Raw genomic sequence first — 20917 nt, 5'->3', positions numbered from 1 at the left:
GGGAATAAGATTCTCGGCCAACCAAACATGGGATCCTTGAACCAAACACCCCTTTAAAGTAATATATTTTACCCTTTCACTGTATTTTCTCCATACAGATTTAACAGTACCAAAGCTTCTTCCATGCAGAGAATTGTTTCATGTTAACTTCATTGAAGCAAATGAAGTTGCCAAGTCCATGGCGTCGTTAACGTGCGATACGTCAGTTCCCCGAAACAATGGGGCATGCAGGCAAACTCGAATTCATGAGACAATTGCAGGTGGCTCGAGTCGAAGAACTAGATTCAACAATTCGAGTGATAAAAGAAAAATGTGTTACCGACCTGTCCTGTAGCAAGACCGCCCTTGCCTCTGCCACACCTCCCCTTCAGAGGCCCTAGGGCATTTGTTAACCACTCTGACACTTCAGTTGCTTGCTCTGTTCGGATTTCTCGGGTACACCAGCATACACGACAGCCTTGTTTGTGGTTTCATCGATACTGAAAATCATAACCGGCATTCCCTGTTCATTGAATGAAGACATTCAAGCACAAACATGTGAAGCAGACTTCGATAAAAGACCCTGGTTGATAGGTAAAAGAAATGGTCAGAATTAGCTAGAAACCTTCTGTTGAATAACTTTCGAAACTGCTTCACGAAGAGCAGCTGCGTCTAAACCAACGTCGATACGAATGACGTAGAAAGTCTTTCCCTCTTTGGCAGCAACTTCAGCCAATTCGGTTGCTGGCGCAACAGCCTTCTGCATATTTTGACCCTTATATCAGACTTCTGGGCAGCAGGAATTGATGCAGAATCCACACAAGTTTTTAGAGAAGCCACTTTCTGTAGAGGTGCAAAGAAATCTTCGACAAGGCAGGAAGGGGAAAAAAGGATAAAGGCCCCTTCAATTGTATAAAAGATGAACATAACAATTGCACATTACGTGTAAGAACACTCAAGTATGGGGTGTATATCCACTAAGTCGTTTACATGAGGTTTAAAATCTGGGGAAAAAAACATGATCCAACCAAGAAACATGGCATGTCCTAACAAAATTTCACGTTAAAAAATCTTGCTGGTGAAGACAGAGAAGAAAAACCTCCTATCTAAATGGATCAGAGGAAAAATACTCAAAATCATAAATTTTCTGTTGTCATATTAATATATCACGAGTTTTATTTTTTTATAATTTAAGATGATTACAATATAATATTTATTCTTAATTTTATTAATCAATTAACAATGTACATAATCTGCAAATACAATTATTCGAATCCATGACCTAAAAATAATAATTTTTTATTATTGAAGTTACTTGATATGTTTATAATGTATTATATTTAAATTTTGAGAGTTTTTAAAAATAATGAAAACAAGTCATGTAAAAGGGACTCCTCTAAAGCGTGGGGCGTGACAAATGCATGGTGGTTAGATAATAAGTAGCCATCAACCTTTAATAGTATAATGTAATAAAATTAGGGACGGACTTAGGACTTGAATCCGATGAGTTTCGATTGGATTGGATTGGATAAAATAATTTTGGGTTCGAATAGAGTCAAGTCAAGTTTTTAAAAAAATATATTCAGATCTGCTCAGATTCGGGTTTATGGCGAAAAATACCCGATCCAACCTGAACAGAAAAATAATTTAAATTTATCTTATATATTTAGGGATAATTGCAATAATAACCCTCTATGTATTATTTTTCAATTATATCCCTTCTTTTATTGAATAAAATAATATTTTTTTATAAATATATTTATTTCAAGCCAGGTCGGATTCGATCGGATAAAGCCACCCTTAAACTCTGATCAGGTTTCAGATGGAGGATATGTATTTTCAGGTGGGGGCGGATTGACCAAAAACCCGACCCGACACATGCCCATCTAAAACCAAGTGACAGAAGTAACAAAGAGGTTGAAAGATGGTATTGACAAACTAAGGACATACTGCCCTGCCAATTCATGTAAAGGAAAGCATGGTCTCCAGAATTCCTTCCATAAAGAAATCGACAAAACTCATGCCTAAACAAATCAGTGAAACTCCTACTTTATCAAAAGCCCCCAGAATCCGTAATGCTATTAACATCTAAGAATCTGCCCTAATACTATCCATAAACACAGTTTGAAACCAAACATCTATTCATGCATGTATATCAGTTCATCTTCTCCGCATTCCCGTATCGTGATGTCCAAAAGCTTGTCGGATTTAGTCGTAACACGTCGCAACAATGCCTCCTCGGTGCCTGCATCTAAGTACAAGAAAAGATACCATAAACATCAGCTGCAATCATCATAATTCATTACATAATATAAAAGAAACAAAGTACGGTACCTGCTTATAATCAAGGTCTAGTTTCTCAGTGAAAACTCTGATTTCTTCGAGTTTCCTCGTTGGATCCATGAAAAGCATGCAATCTTCATTAGATTTCTTGTAAACAGTCTTGATCCCATGCTTGCTAGAAGATACACTGTCTAAAAAGAAAATTGTGGGTCTGTGGCAAGGATGTGGGTAGAATTTTCTGGTGTTAAATGTGTACACGCCTGCTAATACATTTCCCCATTTCCATTGCCTGAATGTTTCTGGAACAGGGAGAACATCAGGTAAAGGTATGTGTTTATTGTATATTTGAATGGCGTAGCCCCACGAAACCGAAACTGTCCGTAAAAACAGATGATCGTAGCAGATCGTTTGTTGCAAAATTCTCTGAGAATCAACATTTGTAGCATGGAGCAAGTGTTGCAGCGCCTTGGTAGTTGTCATGTTAGGGAAGATTGGGTCTACGTGATCTATGTGATGGAGTGATACCAAGGGTGTCAATGGATGAGCAGCCAACAAACCATATGCATTGCCCCGGACATCGAACTGGTCGAAATTCAAACCCCGAACATAAGCATTTAAACAAAGTTCGAACCGACTTCATACTGCTAAACAAGTTTGCAGAAACCAAAATTCAGCAGCAATTTACGATTTTAACCGATTCGTACCTGATGAAAGCCGGGTTCGTGTGTCAAGCCAACACCAAGCTCTGTCAAGCAAGAGTAGACCCTGGAATCGCTTCCATATAGATGAGGATAACGTCCTATACAAGAATCGAAAACTTTTGCCAGAACTTTAGCCAGAGGATCGCTTATACAAAAGCCTGCTCCACCGAAAGCCATCCCGAATCCGAAAATCCTGTTCTGTTCATAAATCTCCGAGCCAGCCCCGATGTAGTACCAAAGGCGATGATCATATTTGGAAAGTGTCTTCGCTAAGTTATCTGGAAAGAAAACAGTGTCATCATCCCCAAAAACATACCACCTTACATTAGAATGATTAAGTGCAACGATCTCCGAAACTACACGTGCGACGCGGATCGCCGACCGAAGACCACCTCTGTACGTGTAACTAAACTGTGAAGTGTCCTCCGAGATACATATGGGAGGCAGAGTGACATTTTCATCCATTGAAGTTGCATTAGGAGGCATGCTTTCAAGGAACACACATCCACGCATTTGTTGAGGCTTCCACCATAGCTTAACATACTCCTTTCGTTTCGGCCATGATTTCCGATTCGAAGCTATCCCGAACACTATATGCTCCATGGTAGTCGGTGTATAAGCATCTGGTTGAGAAGAATATACATGCAAAGGCGGCTTTGAGTTGTCGAGTAACAATACCGATACAACAAGATAAGTGACACAAGCAGAAGATGAGATCAAAATGAAGTTCAGCAGATGGGTAGAAGATTGGGTTTTTGAGATCAGCATAGAAGGCTGCATTTTCACCATTGATTATGTTTTTAGTAGCTCAATCAATGGCGTATGTAGGGAACATATATTTAGACAGTTAAGTATTGGGTCTATAAAGAAGAAGGAAGAAAAACAAGAGTTAGGTCGCCAAAGACAAAGAACTTGTTTAACGTTAGTCTTTGTTTGATAAGGGGTAGTTAGGGTGTTTGTTGATATTAGCCACCAAATTTCATTAACCAATGTGAAACGTGAAACAACACATTATAAATTCAAAAATGAAGTAATCACGCTTATTTTGATATACTTGAAGGAGTGTGAGTTGCCAAAACTGGTGGCAATCCTTCTTTATTCCCTCTTATCTGCATAAATCTGCATAATTAGAAGGGATGGGCATGGACCCGAACCCGACGGGTTCTAATCCAACCCGATCGGGTTGGTTTTTTTTTTTAAAAAAAATCGGATTCGGGTCGGGTTGGATTTTTTTAAGTGTTATGTTTGGGTCGGGTCGAGTTCGGGTTTAGGGTGAAAAATACCCGACCCGGAAAAAAATATAATTTTATCTTATATATTTATGAATAATTATAATAATACCCATCTATATATAATTTTTTTTAATTAAGTCACTGTTTTTATTGAATAAAAATATTTTTTTTTTATTATTTCGGGTCGGGTCTGGTCAGGTTTCTAAGTTATATGTCGGGTTCGGGTCGGGTGAAATTTTGTTTTGGTGGATCGGGTCGGGTCTCGGGTAGAAGATCCTTTGTTCTCGGGTCGGGTCGGGTGGATCAAAAACTCAACCCGACCCGACCCATGCCCATCCCTAATAATTAGGCATTCCAAAATAAACATATTTCTTATTTTTAGATATAAAATAAACATTCAACTATTAGGCTAATGTTAAGCGACTAATTTTAAATATTAAAATTTGAAATTATCAGATGGTAAACTACATTGAAGGTTGTTTATATTTTTTTTATCCTCTTGATTTTTTTCAATTGTTTAAAAATTTTCATTTTGATCCTTTATATTATTGATTTAATACATTTTGCACTTTCGACCGTTAACTCATGTTATCCTACTAGTAGTGAAAGTGTGACTTGACATTTTGAAAAATAAAACTGGATCACTTATGTGACTTTTATTTTATTTGAATTTTAAATCTCACGTGTATTAAAGTTAGGTCTCTTAGGTATTTTTGTTTTATTTTTTAATTGTAAAATTAGACTTTAATACTGGATTAATGGAAATTAATGATCGAATGATTAAAATTGAACAGACCGATAACGTAAGAGATCAAAACTGATTTTTTTATTTGGTTACCAAAATCGAACAGTCTAAAAATATAAAGGGCCACCGGTGTAGTTTACCCTTTGTCAAATAACTAATTATTGGGTCTTAAGCCCATTAAAATTTTGGATTTGGGCATTTGTGTTCTCTTCCTCATGAAAAATCCGTCCAATTCCCAAGTTTCTCTTCTCAAAGGCTCGCTGTGCTAGGTTTCAATCTCTTTTATTTACGGCTTCGCAATCATCCTCGCTTCGATCGTGTTTTTTCCCGGTAAATCAAAACCCTCAAAACGACAGTAAGAGCGTTAATCATTCTGTTGTAGAAATAGTACTACTAGTAGTATAAGCGTTTGTTTCCATCTTTAATATTATAATTCCAGCTTTTTTTGGCACTGCACGCTCAACTCAAGTAACAATTATTTATTTCTCAGGATTCGCGATGTTCGGCGTATATTATTAACTCTGTTTGCATCTTCGCTCCCTGTCTCAAGATTCGCGGTTATTCGAATATATTGGAACTTCTGTTTAAGTTTTTTTTCTCCGATTATCCGATATAGATTAAAAAATGGTTGAAGGGAAGCTTTTCAAAACAAAGCTGTGCGTATTGTATCAAAGAGGACGCTGTTCGCGCCAGAGTTGCTCCTTCGCGCATGGAGATGCTGATCTCCGTGGGGTTTCCGGTTCTTACGGCGGTAATCGTTTAATTGGCTTTTGAATTCGGCTTTTGCGTACTTCCTTTATATGCTCGTGTGGATTTCTTTTAAGCCTTCAAATTTGATGTAAATTTCTAGACGTTACTTGAGACCATTTGAAGGGCATTGGAACAGAAAATGATAATTGATAACGAAGCTAGGTGTTAATAAATTTTGTCAAGATTTTGCTGGATTTTGGTTTATGTTTAGACTTTAGAGAACACTGTAACAAACCTTTTATAATGTGTTAGGTCTCTTTAAGGAAGGGATACTTCCATAAGGGCACTTAGCTAAACACATTAAGATGTTTAAACTTTAAAATTTCTGCTTGCTTTTGGATGCTAAAGTCAGATGGTAATGCTGTAAATTCTATAGGAAAAGTTATCTTTAGCTCTGTTAAAATGAAGTCCATCTTGTGTTTGCTGTCTATTGCTGAACAGATAAAAAAATGTTGCTTTTGTCTGCTACTTCACCGAAACTCTTGTTGCTGCTCTCATCTTTTGTTGATATTAGGTTTGAAGTTATTGTATCGGAAAGGCAGAACTACTTAAACCACATTTTTTTTCTTTTTCTATACATTTTAATATGTTTCTGGTATGTTATTTTTAGCCAATCTGTATTTTTTTGTCCATTGCTTCCCTCATAAACCTCTCATGGGCTTGGCTGCATATTCTTTGTAACAAATAGTTGATTCTGCTCATATCAGATCAGATCAACTTGGTTTATAAACATGAGTGGGATCTCGAAGTTGTTGACACAGTTTTTTAACTTATAATTAGGTTTCTTCTGGAGACTTATTTTTCCATTATGTCAGCTACCTGGTTGTTTCAGTTTAAACAAAGTGTCCACTGACAGAGTTAGTATTGTCTTTCTTCAGAAAGGACTATGCTGGTTGGTAAATCTTAGAGCTGGTTTTGGTATATTTCCTGCTCTGCTATATCTTGTTTTGTCATTATGCATCCATGAAACAAGCAGGCGTTTGCGAAGGTTATGTTCTAGGTTTTCTCGGAACATGTGTTCATACAAAGTATTGAGATGTGAGGCAGATTTGATGTGCAACTCTGGTCTGTAATTTGTCATCACTTCTGCTGGTTGCATATTTTGCTGGAGCATGTGATGTTTCCATAATTCCTTTCTTCTGCTTCAGTGACTGTCTATGGATTTCTTGCATGGGGAAAGAATGCAAATTTATTGGGACACATTCAGAATAAACCTATTTGTATTGCATGCCAGGCAAATTACTATATTCTCTTATATATGGATTTGGAGAGAAATCTATCGTAGCATTCAATTCGGAATTCGTATATTTCTTATTGCCCAACAATCAGATGGGATTATGGTGATTATCTTTTTTCCACTCCTATCATTCGACGGTTATCTCAATGATATAGGCTACAGTACATGTTTTCCTTTTCTATTCAAATCTGAGGACACTGTTTTTGCCCTACCTTTGAAACTGGCAAGAAGGCAGTATTATTGTTCTATATAATGTTTCTCATATTGTTCCATGTGATGGTAAGCTTAACATTGATTGTGTTTGTCCCTGTTCTTGTTTCACCTGATGCAGTTTAATTATCTTGAGTGGTTTTGTTCCCAATTCTAATTTCTTTGTCATTTCCAGGTAAAAGGAACTATCGAAATGGTGACTTGAGGGATAAGCTTGACAGAAGGCTATCTCCTGAGCGAAGATATTCTCCAAGAAGAGATGCGAGAGACCGACAGACATTGCGGGGTTAATGATTTTATCCTCATAACCTTTGATTTCTACATTGCTACGTTGTTCCGCATTTATTTGTTGGCTTGCAAAGCATGAAGTGGAGATGAATGTGATAAATCTTACTATTGGCTTGGTTACTTCTGAAAACTTATTCATGAGTAGCGTTAACTCTTTAGGTTTTGACGTTTGATGCTGATTCTTTTTCTTTCACTGTTTCCAATTTTTCTCTTTGTTACTCTCTTTCCCATCCGATTGGGTTTTAGACGCACTAATGGAATTTAAAATTGCAGGATATAGCCCTTTGAGGTCCATTGACAAAAAGAGGTAATTTAGCACATACCCTGTATGGTGAAACTTTGTTAGTAGTTGTCTTTGTTATGCCTGGTTGGTTTGTTGGAATAGTTTTCCTTACTTTGCTTCTTATGATGGCAAATTTATTGGAAACTGATCTAGAAGCAAGCATCGTGGGGTTTTGAGAGTGGGACTCATTTTTCTGGACCAGGATTTGGTGTCATTACCGTCGGCAAACTGTAGTTATAGATAATCCCTTGGGAATATTCTTTCAGGCTTTGCTCCTATACTTAGATTTTTTTTCTGACTACTAAACCCAATTCTTAAATTTTAGAAATCATAGATTGGAGTTGGACTATATATGTATAATTGACATTGTTAGACTTGGGTTTTATTATTCTAAAATCTTGATAGTTGCATTTATTTATTTGAATGGGATATTTTATTCGGTTTTCATGGCCTGGAGGTTTTGCATTTGTCATTATGCTACATAATTTTACATCTTCCTTGTACAAATTGAACTGGGTTATTGTAGCTTGTTGATCGTGAACTTGTGTCTAATTGCAGTAGAATATTGTTGAAGCGGAACTTTTATAGTCAAATACCATGGATGGTTCCATTGAAAAGTAGCCTTTATTTCCTAATAAGAATGCAAGTTATCATAAATTAAGGGATTGGTATAAGCCCATTTATAGTGTTTTATTTCTTCCTCGTTTATACGAGGGAAAGTTTGATGTATTGAGATTAAAGAATTTACATTTAAGGTCCTTGAAGCTAGTTCAACCAGACTTTTAGTAGAAATGTATGATGCCTGGTCAATGTAATCATATTGTCAAACTTACTTTTATGATACAAGCCCACATAAGGTTTTTCTTTTTCCTAGCGGGTAAAATGTTTCATAGTGAAGATCTAAACTTAAAATGTAAGGTATAATTGATATAGAGAAGAAAAAATTCACTATGTTGGTGTATAATTAATTTTGTTTATAATTTTTCACAATTTTACACTATTATGATTCTTATTTTCTTCATTGCATGTAATTCAGAAATCGGAAGAAGAAAGAACGTTTGGACGGACAGAGTGTTTTTTCTGAAAAATTGAAAATTTCAAATGAGATTGAAGATCCGGTTATAGAAGGGAGAAACATATCTTCTACTTCCAAAAGCTTTCTTGAGGATCAGGTTTGAAAATTTTGGTTTATTATCATTTGTAGCATCTATTCTAACCCGCTCGCCGCCCCATCCTTTCTCTCTCTATATAATATATAAATATGTGTTTGACTATTTCAGTTGAAAGAAGTACACTTGGATATTGATATGCTTATTCACCGCAAGCATGAATTAGAGGTCAGTTAATATCTACCTAATTGCATTTGCTTATTGGTTGCTATCATGACTACGGATATTTGATTACAAAGCATCTGGAACATGCACTTGATTGTGCATACTTTAATCTGCAGAATGCTTCCTCATTGCGTTTGTCTTTATGTTTTAAGTTGCCAACATATTAAGTCATCATGGGTAGGGGTGAGCGTTCGATGGAGTCGAGTTGAGTTAAAAAATTTCGAGTTATTCGAGTTGACGAGTCATATTTTATAACTCAAACTTGATTTGAATTTTTTTTGAGTTGATTCGAGTTTATAAAATTTGAGTTGAGTTGTTCTAGTTTATAAAATTTGAGTCGTGTCAATGAGTCGAGTTGTTCGAGTTTTTGTTTAAATATAATTGTAAATATTTATAATATTATGATATTATTTTATTCCAATTTAAACTGATTTCTATAACCATATAAGATACACATATATTTCTTCATGTTTTTTTCATTTGTGATATACATATATCGTAGAAAGTCGAGGGACTTAACTCAAACTTGAAAACCAATCCAGTTATTACTAAAAATTTCGAGTTACTATTTGAGTTCTATTTTATAACATGAATCAAATTTAAGACTTTTTTCTCGAGGAGTGGAGTTCATGAAATTACAATTCGGAGTTAATTCGAGTCGAAAAGATCGATTTTTTGAGTTGAGTCGAGTTTTGCTCACCCCTAATCATCGGTATTGGGGTCTGCCTTCATATTTAATCTGCAGAATGTTTCCTCATTGCTTTTGTTTTTATGTTTTTAACTTCCCTACATGCTACATATTAGTCATCTTGGTGTTCGGGGTCTGGAACTCGTTATTTGTTCTGCTTGTTTGTTTTCGTCTTTTATTCTTTTGTGTAGTGAGTCAATTAAGTTAAGCCTAACATATCAACATGATTACGTAGATTTTGTCTCCTGGTGTTGAGATTAATTTTCATCAATCATGAACAAGAAAAGGCAAGTAGAATAGTATTTATCTTCTTGATTGTTAATTATTTCAGTTGAACAGCTTTGTCTTGTAATAATGTTTCATAGGATGATATGTCATGTTTATTTTTATTGATATGATAATAACTTTTCTTCATCTGTCTAAATTTGATTGGTTTTATCTTTGGTCTTTTTAAAATGGATTTTAGTTCTACAATATGATGTTTGATTTCCCCCCAGACATTTGTGGAAGAAAAAGTTCAAGAAGCAGATACTCTTTCCTCTCAAGTTGAGGAGCTTGCTTCTCAATTAGAAAAAGAAAAAGAGGAATGTAAAAGGTAAGCGAAACTGTAGTGATACAGGCATGATATGATTAATTGTTCATTCTCGATGAATGGTCCTTCTTTTAGCCATTTTCTTTGGACTTATAAAATATTTAGGATCACTTCAAGAATCAGGAAGTTGTCAAAGCATATAATCGTTGCTCACAGATAGAAAATGAACTGAAGAGGTAAGTTTTTACAATACATGTTTTCTTAATTTTTATTTGTTAGCTTTATCGAACTTGATGCATCTTATCTCATCTCTGATTCTGAAATTTGAAGAAATACTGGTTAGTGTTTGGTAGGTTTTGTTCATTAGTTAGTATTTATGTAAATTTGTAGATCTCAAGCTCGATTGCAGAAGTCAGGAGAACAACTTGGTTTAAATATTTCTGGAACCAGTCGTGATGAAGAGAACTCCAACATCAATATTGTTAGTGACGACGAGACAAATGGCTTACATGCATCCTATCCACAAAAAGCGTTAAGGGGTAACACTTCTCCAAGCAAGAAAAGGCTGTGGTCCAATAAAGACATCCCTGAAGGGCCCATTCATGATGGTATTTTGTTTGATATCGCTGTGCATGCATATAATGTTGTGGAATACTTAGTGTCTACATAAAATTTGAGTTCTTAATCCCTGCATATAATGGTAACTTTTATTGTAGACTGTAGCCATCATTCTTAATTGATTTGAGTTAAATAGGATTATTATCTGAAGAATTCTTTGAGCTGATTGCTGACTCTAAGATTTTTAAATGTAAGATATGGGATTCAAAGACATGCATTTATAGAATTTTCTGTGATATGATGACGTGACCTGAAAATTGGAGGAAAAGTCCACTTTTACTTCTTTTTATTTCTAAAGCTGAAATTACTGTTTTGTTTTGAGACATACATTTGAAGTCTTTGGTACATGATGTTACAAATACTGCTTACCTGTCCCGTACTATGTACTATACATATACATATATAGTCTCTATTGGCTATTCTGTGTGGGTAATTTCTGCGTATTGAATATACCTGTGCATAATTATCGAAGTGAATTTATTTTCCCGATTAATGTTATGCGGCATATTATTTGTAATATTGTTTTTATGCTGATTGATTTATTTATATTTTGCTGTTTTAATCTATAAGGCAAAGGATGTCCGGAAGAAACTATCCGATCAGGAAAGCGGTCTCGTTGGAGTGAACGCCCTACTCATTCAAATATAGACAAGGAAAATGGTTCAGTGAAAAATGGGAACAGTGATACCGTGCCCTCTGCAAGTAATGAGAAGCTGAGGAAAGGAAAGAGAGTCTCAGTTAGGACATCTACTGTTGATAAGGTACTCTTTATCATATATCTTTTTATGCTGCAGGGGATATTCACTAGGTTCCCTTTTTCGTTTTTATTTTTTGTTTGTAAAAGGTGTCAGATTAAGGCTTTGGTTTGGTATGAAGGATGGGATATTTGTTAATCAAATGGTTAAGATTCTAACTACGAAAATCTTAACCATTTTATTAACAAATTTTCCATCCTTCCTAGTTTCCATCCTTCATACCAAACAAAGCCAAGTGTGGTGCTTAGCTGCATAGTTCAGACTTCAGACCTTTGTAGCACTGCGCCAGGCTCATACATCAAATATTGCTTTGGTCATATGAAGAATATAACGATGGGTGATAAAATGAAAAAAATGTTGAGTGAGAGCAACATGTAATGCATAAATTTGGTAGCTTGTCGGTCGTATTTATTTCCGATAACAAGTAATTGCTCGGAATCATTTTGATGTTTTCTTTCCAAGATAAATTTGTAATAATGTCTCTCACTTAGAATACTCCACCTGTAGCATAATCCGTTTAGTACCGGAGCGAATTGTGTAATCAAGGATATTGTATTTTACATTTCCTGCTTACAGTAAGTGACTGAAAGCTGGGGGCGAGGAGGACAATCGGAATCTAATATTGTATGCATTTTTTAATCCTCTGCCATGCTATTTTGTAGTTAAAGGATGCACGTGCTTCCATATCATTGCCGTCAACAAGCATGGCTGCTCATGCAGATGATGACGACGTACTAGAAGTTGAAGAGCAGAAGTTCGAGGCATCACGCTTGCCGTTTTTACTTCCTCCACCTCCTCCGATCCTCCGAAATAGTTACTCACGGGTTAGTTATATTCTTGTTGAGCATTTGCCCATTAGTTTCCACTAGAATATTCGACTTGCTTAATTATATTATAATTTTCATCGAAAGCATTGATTTAATTTTCTTTTTCCCGGAATGCGGGCTTGCATCGACATGCAGTACAAGGGTAATGATCAGGACGTGAATGTCGACGGAGAGGATGTCGACGGAGAGGATGTCGACGGAGTTGATGAAGAAATGGTACATGTGGATATTATTTGAATATATGAATTAGTTGCTGTAAGTGCATATCATCTTCATAAATGGTTTTCATTCCGTTCCTGGTGGAGCGAGTTACTTTGGATTTCCATGTATATACTATATATGGGTTAGGAAGCTGCTTATTGTTTTTATTTTATCCTTTTTCTTGAGGCATGTGTATGTCCTACAATGGCATAAGTAATTATTTTTTACCGTTGAATTATTATTTTTATTTAACCACTGGCGTCGAATATATTGTTCGATTGATCTAGATCGAGTTCTACAGAGATCTATAATGGAGTTATCTTTTTAATTCAATTTGTCTCATTCACAAATGTTAGGATTCGGAATCCTGACATTATTTAATGAATTCATTGTTTTATTTTATTAGACAATTAAATAAAATCTTTATTAATAAAAAAGAAAAAAATATAATTGAATAGATAATAATTTTTATTATTTCATTAATTTGTACAAATTAAATTTTAAGTGGATTTAATTTCTAGTCACTGCCTATCATTTTATGTTTTTATATATATTAGATATAATTTTTAGTCACTATTTATGTAACATCATTATATATATATATATTATTTATTTGATATAATTTAGAATGAGTATGAGATTTGGATCTAATGGATTTTTGATATAATTTAGAATGGGTGGGTTAGGATTTTTGCAGAGTACTATTAGGTTAGATTTAGATTTTATGTAAAAATCTTTTATCTAACTCGGGATAATAATATACTTATCTTTTGTATATTTAAAAATAATTATTTTTTATTCAATTTGAAAAAGTATTGTCTTTATTTTTGATGTGATAATAATGTAATTATTTTTTTTATATATTTAAGTCATGTATAAGTTTTTATTTTAAAAATTAAATAAATTTTATTTTTTTAAAAAACTTATTTAAATCTAAATCGTTGAATGATGTGTTAAAAATATAAAATTCAGATAAAATTTAAATAAGATAAAAGTTTGATGTAAGTGAACTATGCTAATCCCTATATATATTTATAATTAAAATTGTCTATATTATATAAAACCGTATATGTTTCACGTTATAATTTTTTAATCAAAATTTAGTTTTAACATTTATCTCAACTCTAGAAATAAATGTATTATTTTTTATTTTTTATTAATCATAATACACATTTTAATCATGTGTGGTATATATATTGATTAAACTAAATAATTATAAAGTAGTATTTGTTCTAAAGATCATAAATCATTTGACAATAAATGCTTAAACACTTCTATTTGTAGAGGTGGGTGCTAAAACCCGGAATCTTTAAAGATAACAATTATTATTTTTAACCACCGAAGTAGTTTGATTAGAGTGAATATAATATGTTTTATAATGATGTTAAATATTAAAAAGAATCAGACTTCTGAAACACTGCCTTCAAAAGATCCATCAAAAACTGAACACAACTTGGACAGTGAGAGAGAACCTACAGAAAAAGGATTCGAGTGAACAAATATTAGGGCAAACAAAGAACAGGGTGCTTTACGTGTAGAACACGTCTGAGAAGCCAGAAGGAAACTGAAACCCCGATGACTTCTCAAAACCAAAGCCGAAGATAAAGGATAGTGTCGCCATCAAGAAACGTGGCGTCAGCTATCGAATCCCATACGTATAAATGCATGTCGGAATTCAATGCAAAAGCGCATCGATTCAAGAAATTCTCAAAGCATAATATTATTGACACAGCAATCATCCAAAGAAGAGCATGGCAGGAAGAGCAAGGACCAACGCACCTGCCGTTGTTTATAAGGATTTCCAACCTCGGGTTGACCGGAAGGAAGAACAGGGAGCTGATGTTCTTGTTATTCATCTTCCAGGTTTGTTCTTTAGGTTAAATCGCTTACGAGAGTGCTCATTTTCTTAAATAAGTACTTCATTTTCATTCTACTATAATCAAATTTTGAAACCCTTGTTTCAAATAAAGTGTTCGTTATATAATAGTATTTAATCTATAAAACTTTCTCATTGAAATATAGGGTTTATGTCGTTTTAGTTAATAAACTATAAAAAAGTCTTAATTTTATTATTCACTTTTGAATGGTTCTATTTGTTATTGAACTGTTAAATCGTTAGTAGCCGGATGATACGATATTTTGATAATGACATGGAAGTCGTTATTTTTAAAAGATTTTCGTAAAGAACAAGTAAACGTCAAGTACGTGGATTCTAAACGCACAATCGAAGTTCAAGCAGAGAAAGCAGCGGATAGGAAAACACGAAGCCGAATGAATCAATCCTTCCCAGTTCCTGAGAACTGCATCGTTGAAAAAATCCAGGGTTCTTATAGAAATGGTCTTCTCACCATCACCATGCCCAAAAGAACATTTACTCAGCTGGATTCTCCCAAAGATGCTGATGCTAATGTCCCCAAACCAATTACACCTCCAAAACCCACTTCATCTGCGGCCCCTGCAGTTGCAAAACAGAGAGAGCAGAAACCCAAGTCAACGCCAGAACCCATAGCTCCTCAGCCTAAACCACCAGCTGAGACGGTGGCGAAACCGATAGCTGAGCCTGCTAAACCACCAATGGCGATGGCTCCTCAGACTCCGAAAGAAAAGGCTAAAGGGAAGAAGGAGGTCGAGACATTGCCGCCATTGAAGCAACAAGAAGAAATACAAAGGAAGGTTTCTCCCACCGCAAAGCAAACCAGAAAAGAAAAGGCTAAAGGGAAAGAGGTTGAGGCATTGCCGTCATTGAAGCAACAAGAAGAAATACAAAGGAAGGTTTCTCCCCCCGCAAAGCAAACCGTGGAAGAAAAGGCTAAAGGGAAGGAGATTGAGGCATTGCCGTCATTGAAGCAACAAGAGGAAATACAAAGGAAGGTTTCTCCCACAGCAAAGCAAACCGGAGAAGAAAAGGCTGACGGATCTATGGTGGCTACGCCAGAGGTTGTTGAGAAAAAGGGCGAAACTAAAGATGGATTAAAGGATTTAGTCAAAGAAAAGGCTAAAGATTCCACGCCCAAAGCCACCACCGATATGTTGAAGCCTTCAGAGAAAGGCGGCGCCGTCGAGAAGAAGCCGAAAGAGGGTGGCGGCGGGTTCATGGAAATGAGAGGTATGGATACAATAATGAAGACGGTGAAGAGGCTGGCCACCGACGATGCTGAAGATCGGCAGTTGCTGATTAATATAGGGGTCTCGGTTTTGGTGATTGCGGCACTTGGGGCTTATATTACGTATAGCTATCGCTCATCTGGAAAAGCCAAAAACTAGTACCTGTGCAAGCTGAATGGCTGAAATGTGTTGGGACTTCATAAATGTAATGATTTATATATTTACCATCAATGTGCAGTGGGGGATTTTTTTCCCTGTGAAATCAACATACCATCTATTACTAGCACAATATTAAATTAAGAGGACAACACAACACAAATAATATCACATTACTATACAAGGAAGTGGTATCACGACTTTTCAAATTGTTATATAATGTATTATACTACAATGCAACATCAGACCCCTAAATGGCCCAAAATGTAAAATTCCATTGATAAAACACTCTAAATAAATGACCCACAACGTCTTATCGAATCATTTACGAGTTCATCATCACATGATTTAATTACAGGTAATAATGAAATTAAGAAATCAACATTAAGGGTTCACCATCACAATGCATCTTAAGAATGGCCATATGAATCAATTAAACTAAGCTCGTACTCCACAAATTGGCCTACCTTAGTTCTTGCATGATTTTATAAGAATATAAAGGTCAATTAGCTTGTGTAGCATAAAGCAAGCAACAGCTCTTAGTACCAAAAAGACAAGGCAAGGTGAAGCAACAAAATTATTCTTTAAGATTGCATTGCATATCCTTCGACTATCAAGATTACAAACATTAATTGATGCATGGAGTACTTCTCCATTGCCCTAAAAACTGACAGATCAGCACAAGGGTGCCTTGAGAAAGAAAATGTCGGGACGGGCTGTAACGGAAAAGGGTCACACATAACGACCAAAGGGTAGTAAAGAAACAACTTTAAAACATATTTGCATATTTTTACCGGCTCAAAAGTCAAGCGCATCCAAAGAAGTGCTCCAAGGATGGAGAGCTGAAAACATTAACTGCAGTCCTTTCAGATCTGACGGGAGAAATGTGGAGTTGATATTTGATGAATCTCTGCGAAGAAAAAAAACTCCAAATCATTGGCATTGTGACGAGAATACAACTCAGAATCCAATATCAGAACATTCTAAGTGCGGCTTGAATAACTATGTCGAAAATTATGGCAAGAAACAAAAATTATACAGCTAACTGAGAAACTATTTCAGGATTTGTGTCAATATGCCAGTCTGGTTCTAGTTGCCGAACAAAAGATGTGCGTCCATTCTCTGTGCTGCAAAAGAGAACCTGCAGATTCATTTCAGCAAAGTAAAAATATAAATATATGAACAAAAGCACGAGGATAGAACGCTAAATTTCTGAAATTAGCAAAGAAAGAATGATCAACTAGTTTATATCTTAATATCACTGACTGGAGGCTCATACCAATTTGAGATATCTAAATCCAAGAAAAATAACTATAAAATCACAATAACACACCTTGTCTTTGACCAAACCACCTGAGGTGAAAATTCCAGCATTTTCCAAGGCCAGAAGTACATTTTTCTAGAGACAAACACTTACACAATGTTAGTCACCAGGTAAAACACATGATATGAAAATCAGCAAGTAGCCTAAAGTACTGCTGTATGCAACAAATAAGGAGGAATACCACATATGCAATTAGAAGAATATACCTATCAAAACCTGAAACACCTAATATGTCATAAAATACATTTAAGTGAAGTTTATGCATTGAAAAATAAGCATATAAATTAATACAATAGAAAAAGGTTCGAACTCACTTCGCTTTCATCATCAATAACTCTCTCCATGAGATAAAGATCACAAAATTTGGTTATCTCCAATAGCACATCCAACACAGAGGACTTAACCGTTGCTTGTTTCTATCCAGAATTAAACCAATCAAATTAACTATTTTCAGATGAAAGCTACAGACACAAAGCTCACAGAAAAGATTACCACCTGCAGCTCCTCTGGACTGCTTTCCTCAAGGATAACTCCAAGCAAACGACATGTTACCTACTCCAATAAGTTGTCGTACCATTAAGTTAAGTGAAGAGCTTAAGAAAAGGCCTGACAAGTTGCTTGAGAAAACAGCATATGCATTGATACCAATATGCACTCAAGTATGAAAACCTAGAGGTTAAACTAGAAGATTATGTGGCTCTTGGCAAATTTCAGAAGAAGTTATCAGTACTTATGTGAGAAGTTAACTAGCTCGTGATTTGTATGTAAAGACTAAAGTAATAGCACAAAATCAATTCAACTAATTCTTCCACAGTAGTAGTATAGCAGCATGTTATGACTATACCAGGTAATGCTGCCGGTAATAACTAAACCATGTCATGTAAGACTCACATGCAAAGTGTGGGCAGATTTCTAGAAGTTAAATTTACAATAGCAGGATGCTGTGATAGCTTCGGTTAAAATATTGACTAACACAAGTTAATTAAAAGAAGAGAATATACGGATATGCTGGATTTTGGTATTATTTTCATAGTTACTCTAGCAATTTATTCTGACAAATCATCTAGTGAATAGAACAGATAAGGTGATTAGTCCATTTAAACAATTGATAGAAAACAAATTCCCATACAATCTAATACTCCGGAAAAACCCTCAAACAGGATTCAGGATCGTATGAGATGGCTATAAAAGCTATTGAGTTACCCTGGCCAGTTTACCTAACTACAAGCAAAGAAATCAAAACTTTTCAAGAAAACCTTAGATTAAAGTGACACCTACAATCACATTAAGAAAAAATGAGTTAAAAGTTCCATTCGAAAGAATACTAGTTCTACGAGTGAAACTTTCAAGTTTCTTTTTTCTGTTATTAATCATTACTAAAGGAACATGGTTGTCACATCAAAAAGGTCCTAAACAAAGAAAACCAAACGTTTGAATGAGCAAAACAACAAATCCTCATTTCTAACTCTGTCCAAGGTTAAGCAACATATCAAAGAATCCTACTTCCAGAAAAAAAGGATACAAATAAAATAAACATCATACGTTTTCTTATTTTATTATCATTAAGGACGAAGGAGAATATGAAGGTTACCTTTCTACCTTCACTCAGTTTCTGCCTAACTATTTGTCCCAGTGTTGGCTGCAAAGAAGGAAACAGAGAGATGCAAATTACAAAGAGAGTAACAAACATTTCAAAATGTAGGAGAAAGAGGTCAATTCGTACCTTTACCGGCTGGAAGAACTCATCAACAACATTTTGTGCTCTTAAATCCTCTGAAGGCGAACAAACTTCAGAAGGTGCCAATGTTGCATTTGACTGGGTACTGATAGAAGAGCTACTGGTTGATGGATTTTGACGTTTTGGTTGCCTTCTTGGTCGTGCTGCAGGTGATCTCATCAACCTATAGGTAAAGACAATTGCAACAGCAAGCCCAGCGATAGCCCCAACAGATCGTGGATCCTGATGCCAATAACGGCATGGGAAGAACATACACATCAGAAACATTACCCAAAAGAACATAATAGATTCATATTCGTTGAACAGAAAAAGAAGGATAGAACTATGAACAGCACTACATGCCCAGATGCAACAAGCTAAACAAAGAAAAAGGTCTCTTTCTCAATTCAGTAGCAGACTATAGGGCATGCCTTCTTACAATACAACCATCATTTTCAAGAAACTTATGTCATGGTAACTAGTGTGATATTGTGATATAGCAATCACAGATGAAACTAGTCGTGTCAGTACTACAGATTTTAGATTCTTTTCACCTCGATATGTATTTTTCACTCTCCGTATAGAAGCAAAGCTCAAAAATCAATACCGTAAAAAAAAGGAGGTCGCATTCAAGACGAATCAACACCATTTATTGTCCGTAACAATTTATCATACAATAAACCAGTAGAAGAATTTAACAATTTACCTAAATGACGAGAAATTCAAAGCTGCTATAAGATTAATTCATCTAATATTATAATTTTCTTCAGTAAACAAATTTTCTAAAAAAAACTCAATCATCTGAATCAAGATTACCCTAAAAGCACCAATAAATTACTAAATCACATGACTAATTATTAAAAATGAAGTCTTCGAACTACAGAAAGGTCGCATCGGATCCGCCAAAAATACGAGAAGAGAAATTCAAGAGAGAAAGAAAAAGAACCAGTTTCTGGAACGAGATCGAGAAGAGATTTGACATCTTGAGGGCCAGATAAGTTCCGAGACGTTTAATGAGCTGAACCAGCTCGTCCTTGGATGATGAAAAAGACGAAGATGGCTCCGCCATGACCACTCGATTAATAAACGACACCGCCGCTAGATCGTGCAAAAGCGTCCTTGTTGTAGCGTATGAGAGGAGGTTTTTTCAGATTCTCAACATCTAAACGTCATTTAATTAAATCATTTCAAAGATAAATAATGAAAAATTCACCACTTTCGCTCTGTAAATAAAGATTTCTTCTTTTGGCTTCAACTGTGGATAGAACGTAAGGTTAGATGGTTAGGACCGGAGAGATTCCACTTTTCCCTTTTCATTTTTGTTGTTCATTTTTTTAATTTTATTATTCAAATGGAAAATATTTTAGGTCAAATTATGATTTTGGTACCTCTATTATGCTTAACTTTCATATTTAATCTCATTATATTTTATGTCAAAATTCTTTTGTTTATTTAAAAAAAAATTAAATAATTTAAGGTGATTATAAGATAGTGACAAATCTATAACAAGTTTAGGTGGATAGTTACATATTTTATTGATACCTTTAAATTTTATTTATGTTCATCCCACATAATTTTTTTGTTTCTAACATATGTGCGCTCACCCTAATTTTTTTTTTATATTTTCTATTAATATAATATAATATATATTCAGAATATTCGAATCTTTTAAGGAAAATAACATTTCTTTTTTACCACAACTACCGCTTAATGGATTATTTTACTTTTATTTAAATGAGAATTTATTATATTTTTAACATAAATTTTTATGTTCACGTTGACTTGTTTAATCACTCCTTAGTCCTTTCAACATGAAAAAAATAAATGTCAACATGATGAATTTGAATTATTAAATTTGATTATTTAATAATATTATAAAATAGAGATTAAATTGAAGTGTGAAAGTTAAATCTCAAATTTAAGCATGGTGAAGGGACCAAAATTTTATAGGA

The 20917-nt window shown here is 34.9% G+C and overlaps 4 protein-coding genes across 6 annotated transcripts; 2 read left to right on the top strand and 2 right to left on the bottom strand.

Moving 5' to 3' along the window:
• Positions 1-2030: 2030 nt before the first annotated feature.
• Positions 2031-3801, bottom strand: LOC120171510. The gene is made up of 3 exons (XM_039179214.1): positions 2967-3801; positions 2314-2844; positions 2031-2230 (listed from the first exon to the last, which is right to left on the bottom strand). The coding sequence occupies exons 1-3, from the start codon at positions 3750-3752 to the stop codon at positions 2135-2137; spliced, it is 1413 nt and encodes a 470-aa protein (XP_039035145.1). The 5' UTR covers positions 3753-3801; the 3' UTR covers positions 2031-2134.
• A 1367-nt stretch (positions 3802-5168) lies between these two features.
• Positions 5169-12903, top strand: LOC120171396 (zinc finger CCCH domain-containing protein 40-like). Its single transcript, XM_039179100.1, is given in 13 exon segments — positions 5169-5270; positions 5431-5691; positions 7313-7423; positions 7699-7732; positions 8745-8880; positions 8989-9045; positions 10228-10325; positions 10428-10447; positions 10450-10498; positions 10653-10870; positions 11451-11641; positions 12298-12459; positions 12598-12903. Coding segments are annotated over 12 exon segments (1305 nt in total). The 5' UTR covers positions 5169-5270; positions 5431-5564; the 3' UTR covers positions 12700-12903.
• A 1472-nt stretch (positions 12904-14375) lies between these two features.
• Positions 14376-15997, top strand: LOC120171600 (inactive protein RESTRICTED TEV MOVEMENT 2-like). Of its 2 annotated transcripts, XM_039179280.1 has the most exons (3): positions 14376-14526; positions 14837-15270; positions 15373-15997. In XM_039179280.1, the coding sequence occupies exons 1-3, from the start codon at positions 14415-14417 to the stop codon at positions 15925-15927; spliced, it is 1101 nt and encodes a 366-aa protein (XP_039035211.1). In that variant the 5' UTR covers positions 14376-14414; the 3' UTR covers positions 15928-15997. The 2 variants fall into 2 exon arrangements, with proteins under 2 accessions (XP_039035211.1, XP_039035209.1); XM_039179278.1 differs by having other exon boundaries at positions 14837-15997.
• A 491-nt stretch (positions 15998-16488) lies between these two features.
• LOC120171602 (peroxisome biogenesis protein 22-like) lies at positions 16489-20170 on the bottom strand. Of its 2 annotated transcripts, XM_039179283.1 has the most exons (8): positions 19912-20170; positions 18972-19208; positions 18840-18887; positions 17744-17800; positions 17563-17664; positions 17258-17323; positions 16964-17065; positions 16489-16834 (listed from the first exon to the last, which is right to left on the bottom strand). In XM_039179283.1, exons 1-8 carry the CDS (start codon positions 20032-20034, stop codon positions 16730-16732), a joined length of 840 nt encoding a protein of 279 aa, XP_039035214.1. In that variant the 5' UTR covers positions 20035-20170; the 3' UTR covers positions 16489-16729. The 2 variants fall into 2 exon arrangements, with proteins under 2 accessions (XP_039035214.1, XP_039035215.1); XM_039179284.1 differs by lacking the exon at positions 17258-17323.
• Positions 20171-20917: the final 747 nt, after the last annotated feature.

This window comes from Hibiscus syriacus, unplaced genomic scaffold, assembly GCF_006381635.1.
Source record: "Hibiscus syriacus cultivar Baekdansim isolate YM2019G1 unplaced genomic scaffold, ASM638163v2 tig00111834_pilon, whole genome shotgun sequence".
NCBI lineage: Eukaryota > Viridiplantae > Streptophyta > Magnoliopsida > Malvales > Malvaceae > Hibiscus > Hibiscus syriacus.
Note: the sequence above shows the minus strand (reverse complement) of the source record. Positions and strands in the feature narration are given on the sequence as shown.

Bases quoted from the DNA above. Each gene is read 5' to 3' on its own strand.
- LOC120171510 (XM_039179214.1), bottom strand. From the start codon at position 3,752: ATGGTGAAAATGCAGCCTTCTATGCTGATCTCAAAAACCCAATCTTCT. The intron at 2,845-2,966 runs GTACGAATCGGT...AATTTCGACCAG, and splicing joins ACGAACCCGGCTTTCATCAG to TTCGATGTCCGGGGCAATGC. The intron at 2,231-2,313 runs GTACCGTACTTT...TCTTGTACTTAG, and splicing joins TAGACCTTGATTATAAGCAG to ATGCAGGCACCGAGGAGGCA.
- LOC120171600 (XM_039179278.1), top strand. From the start codon at position 14,415: ATGGCAGGAAGAGCAAGGACCAACGCACCTGCCGTTGTTTATAAGGAT. The intron at 14,527-14,836 runs GTTTGTTCTTTA...TATTTTTAAAAG, and splicing joins TCTTGTTATTCATCTTCCAG to ATTTTCGTAAAGAACAAGTA.
- LOC120171602 (XM_039179283.1), bottom strand. From the start codon at position 20,034: ATGGCGGAGCCATCTTCGTCTTTTTCATCATCCAAGGACGAGCTGGTT. The intron at 17,665-17,743 runs GTGGTAATCTTT...AATTCTGGATAG, and splicing joins GCAGTCCAGAGGAGCTGCAG to AAACAAGCAACGGTTAAGTC. The intron at 17,066-17,257 runs GTGTGTTATTGT...ATGAATCTGCAG, and splicing joins GTGGTTTGGTCAAAGACAAG to GTTCTCTTTTGCAGCACAGA.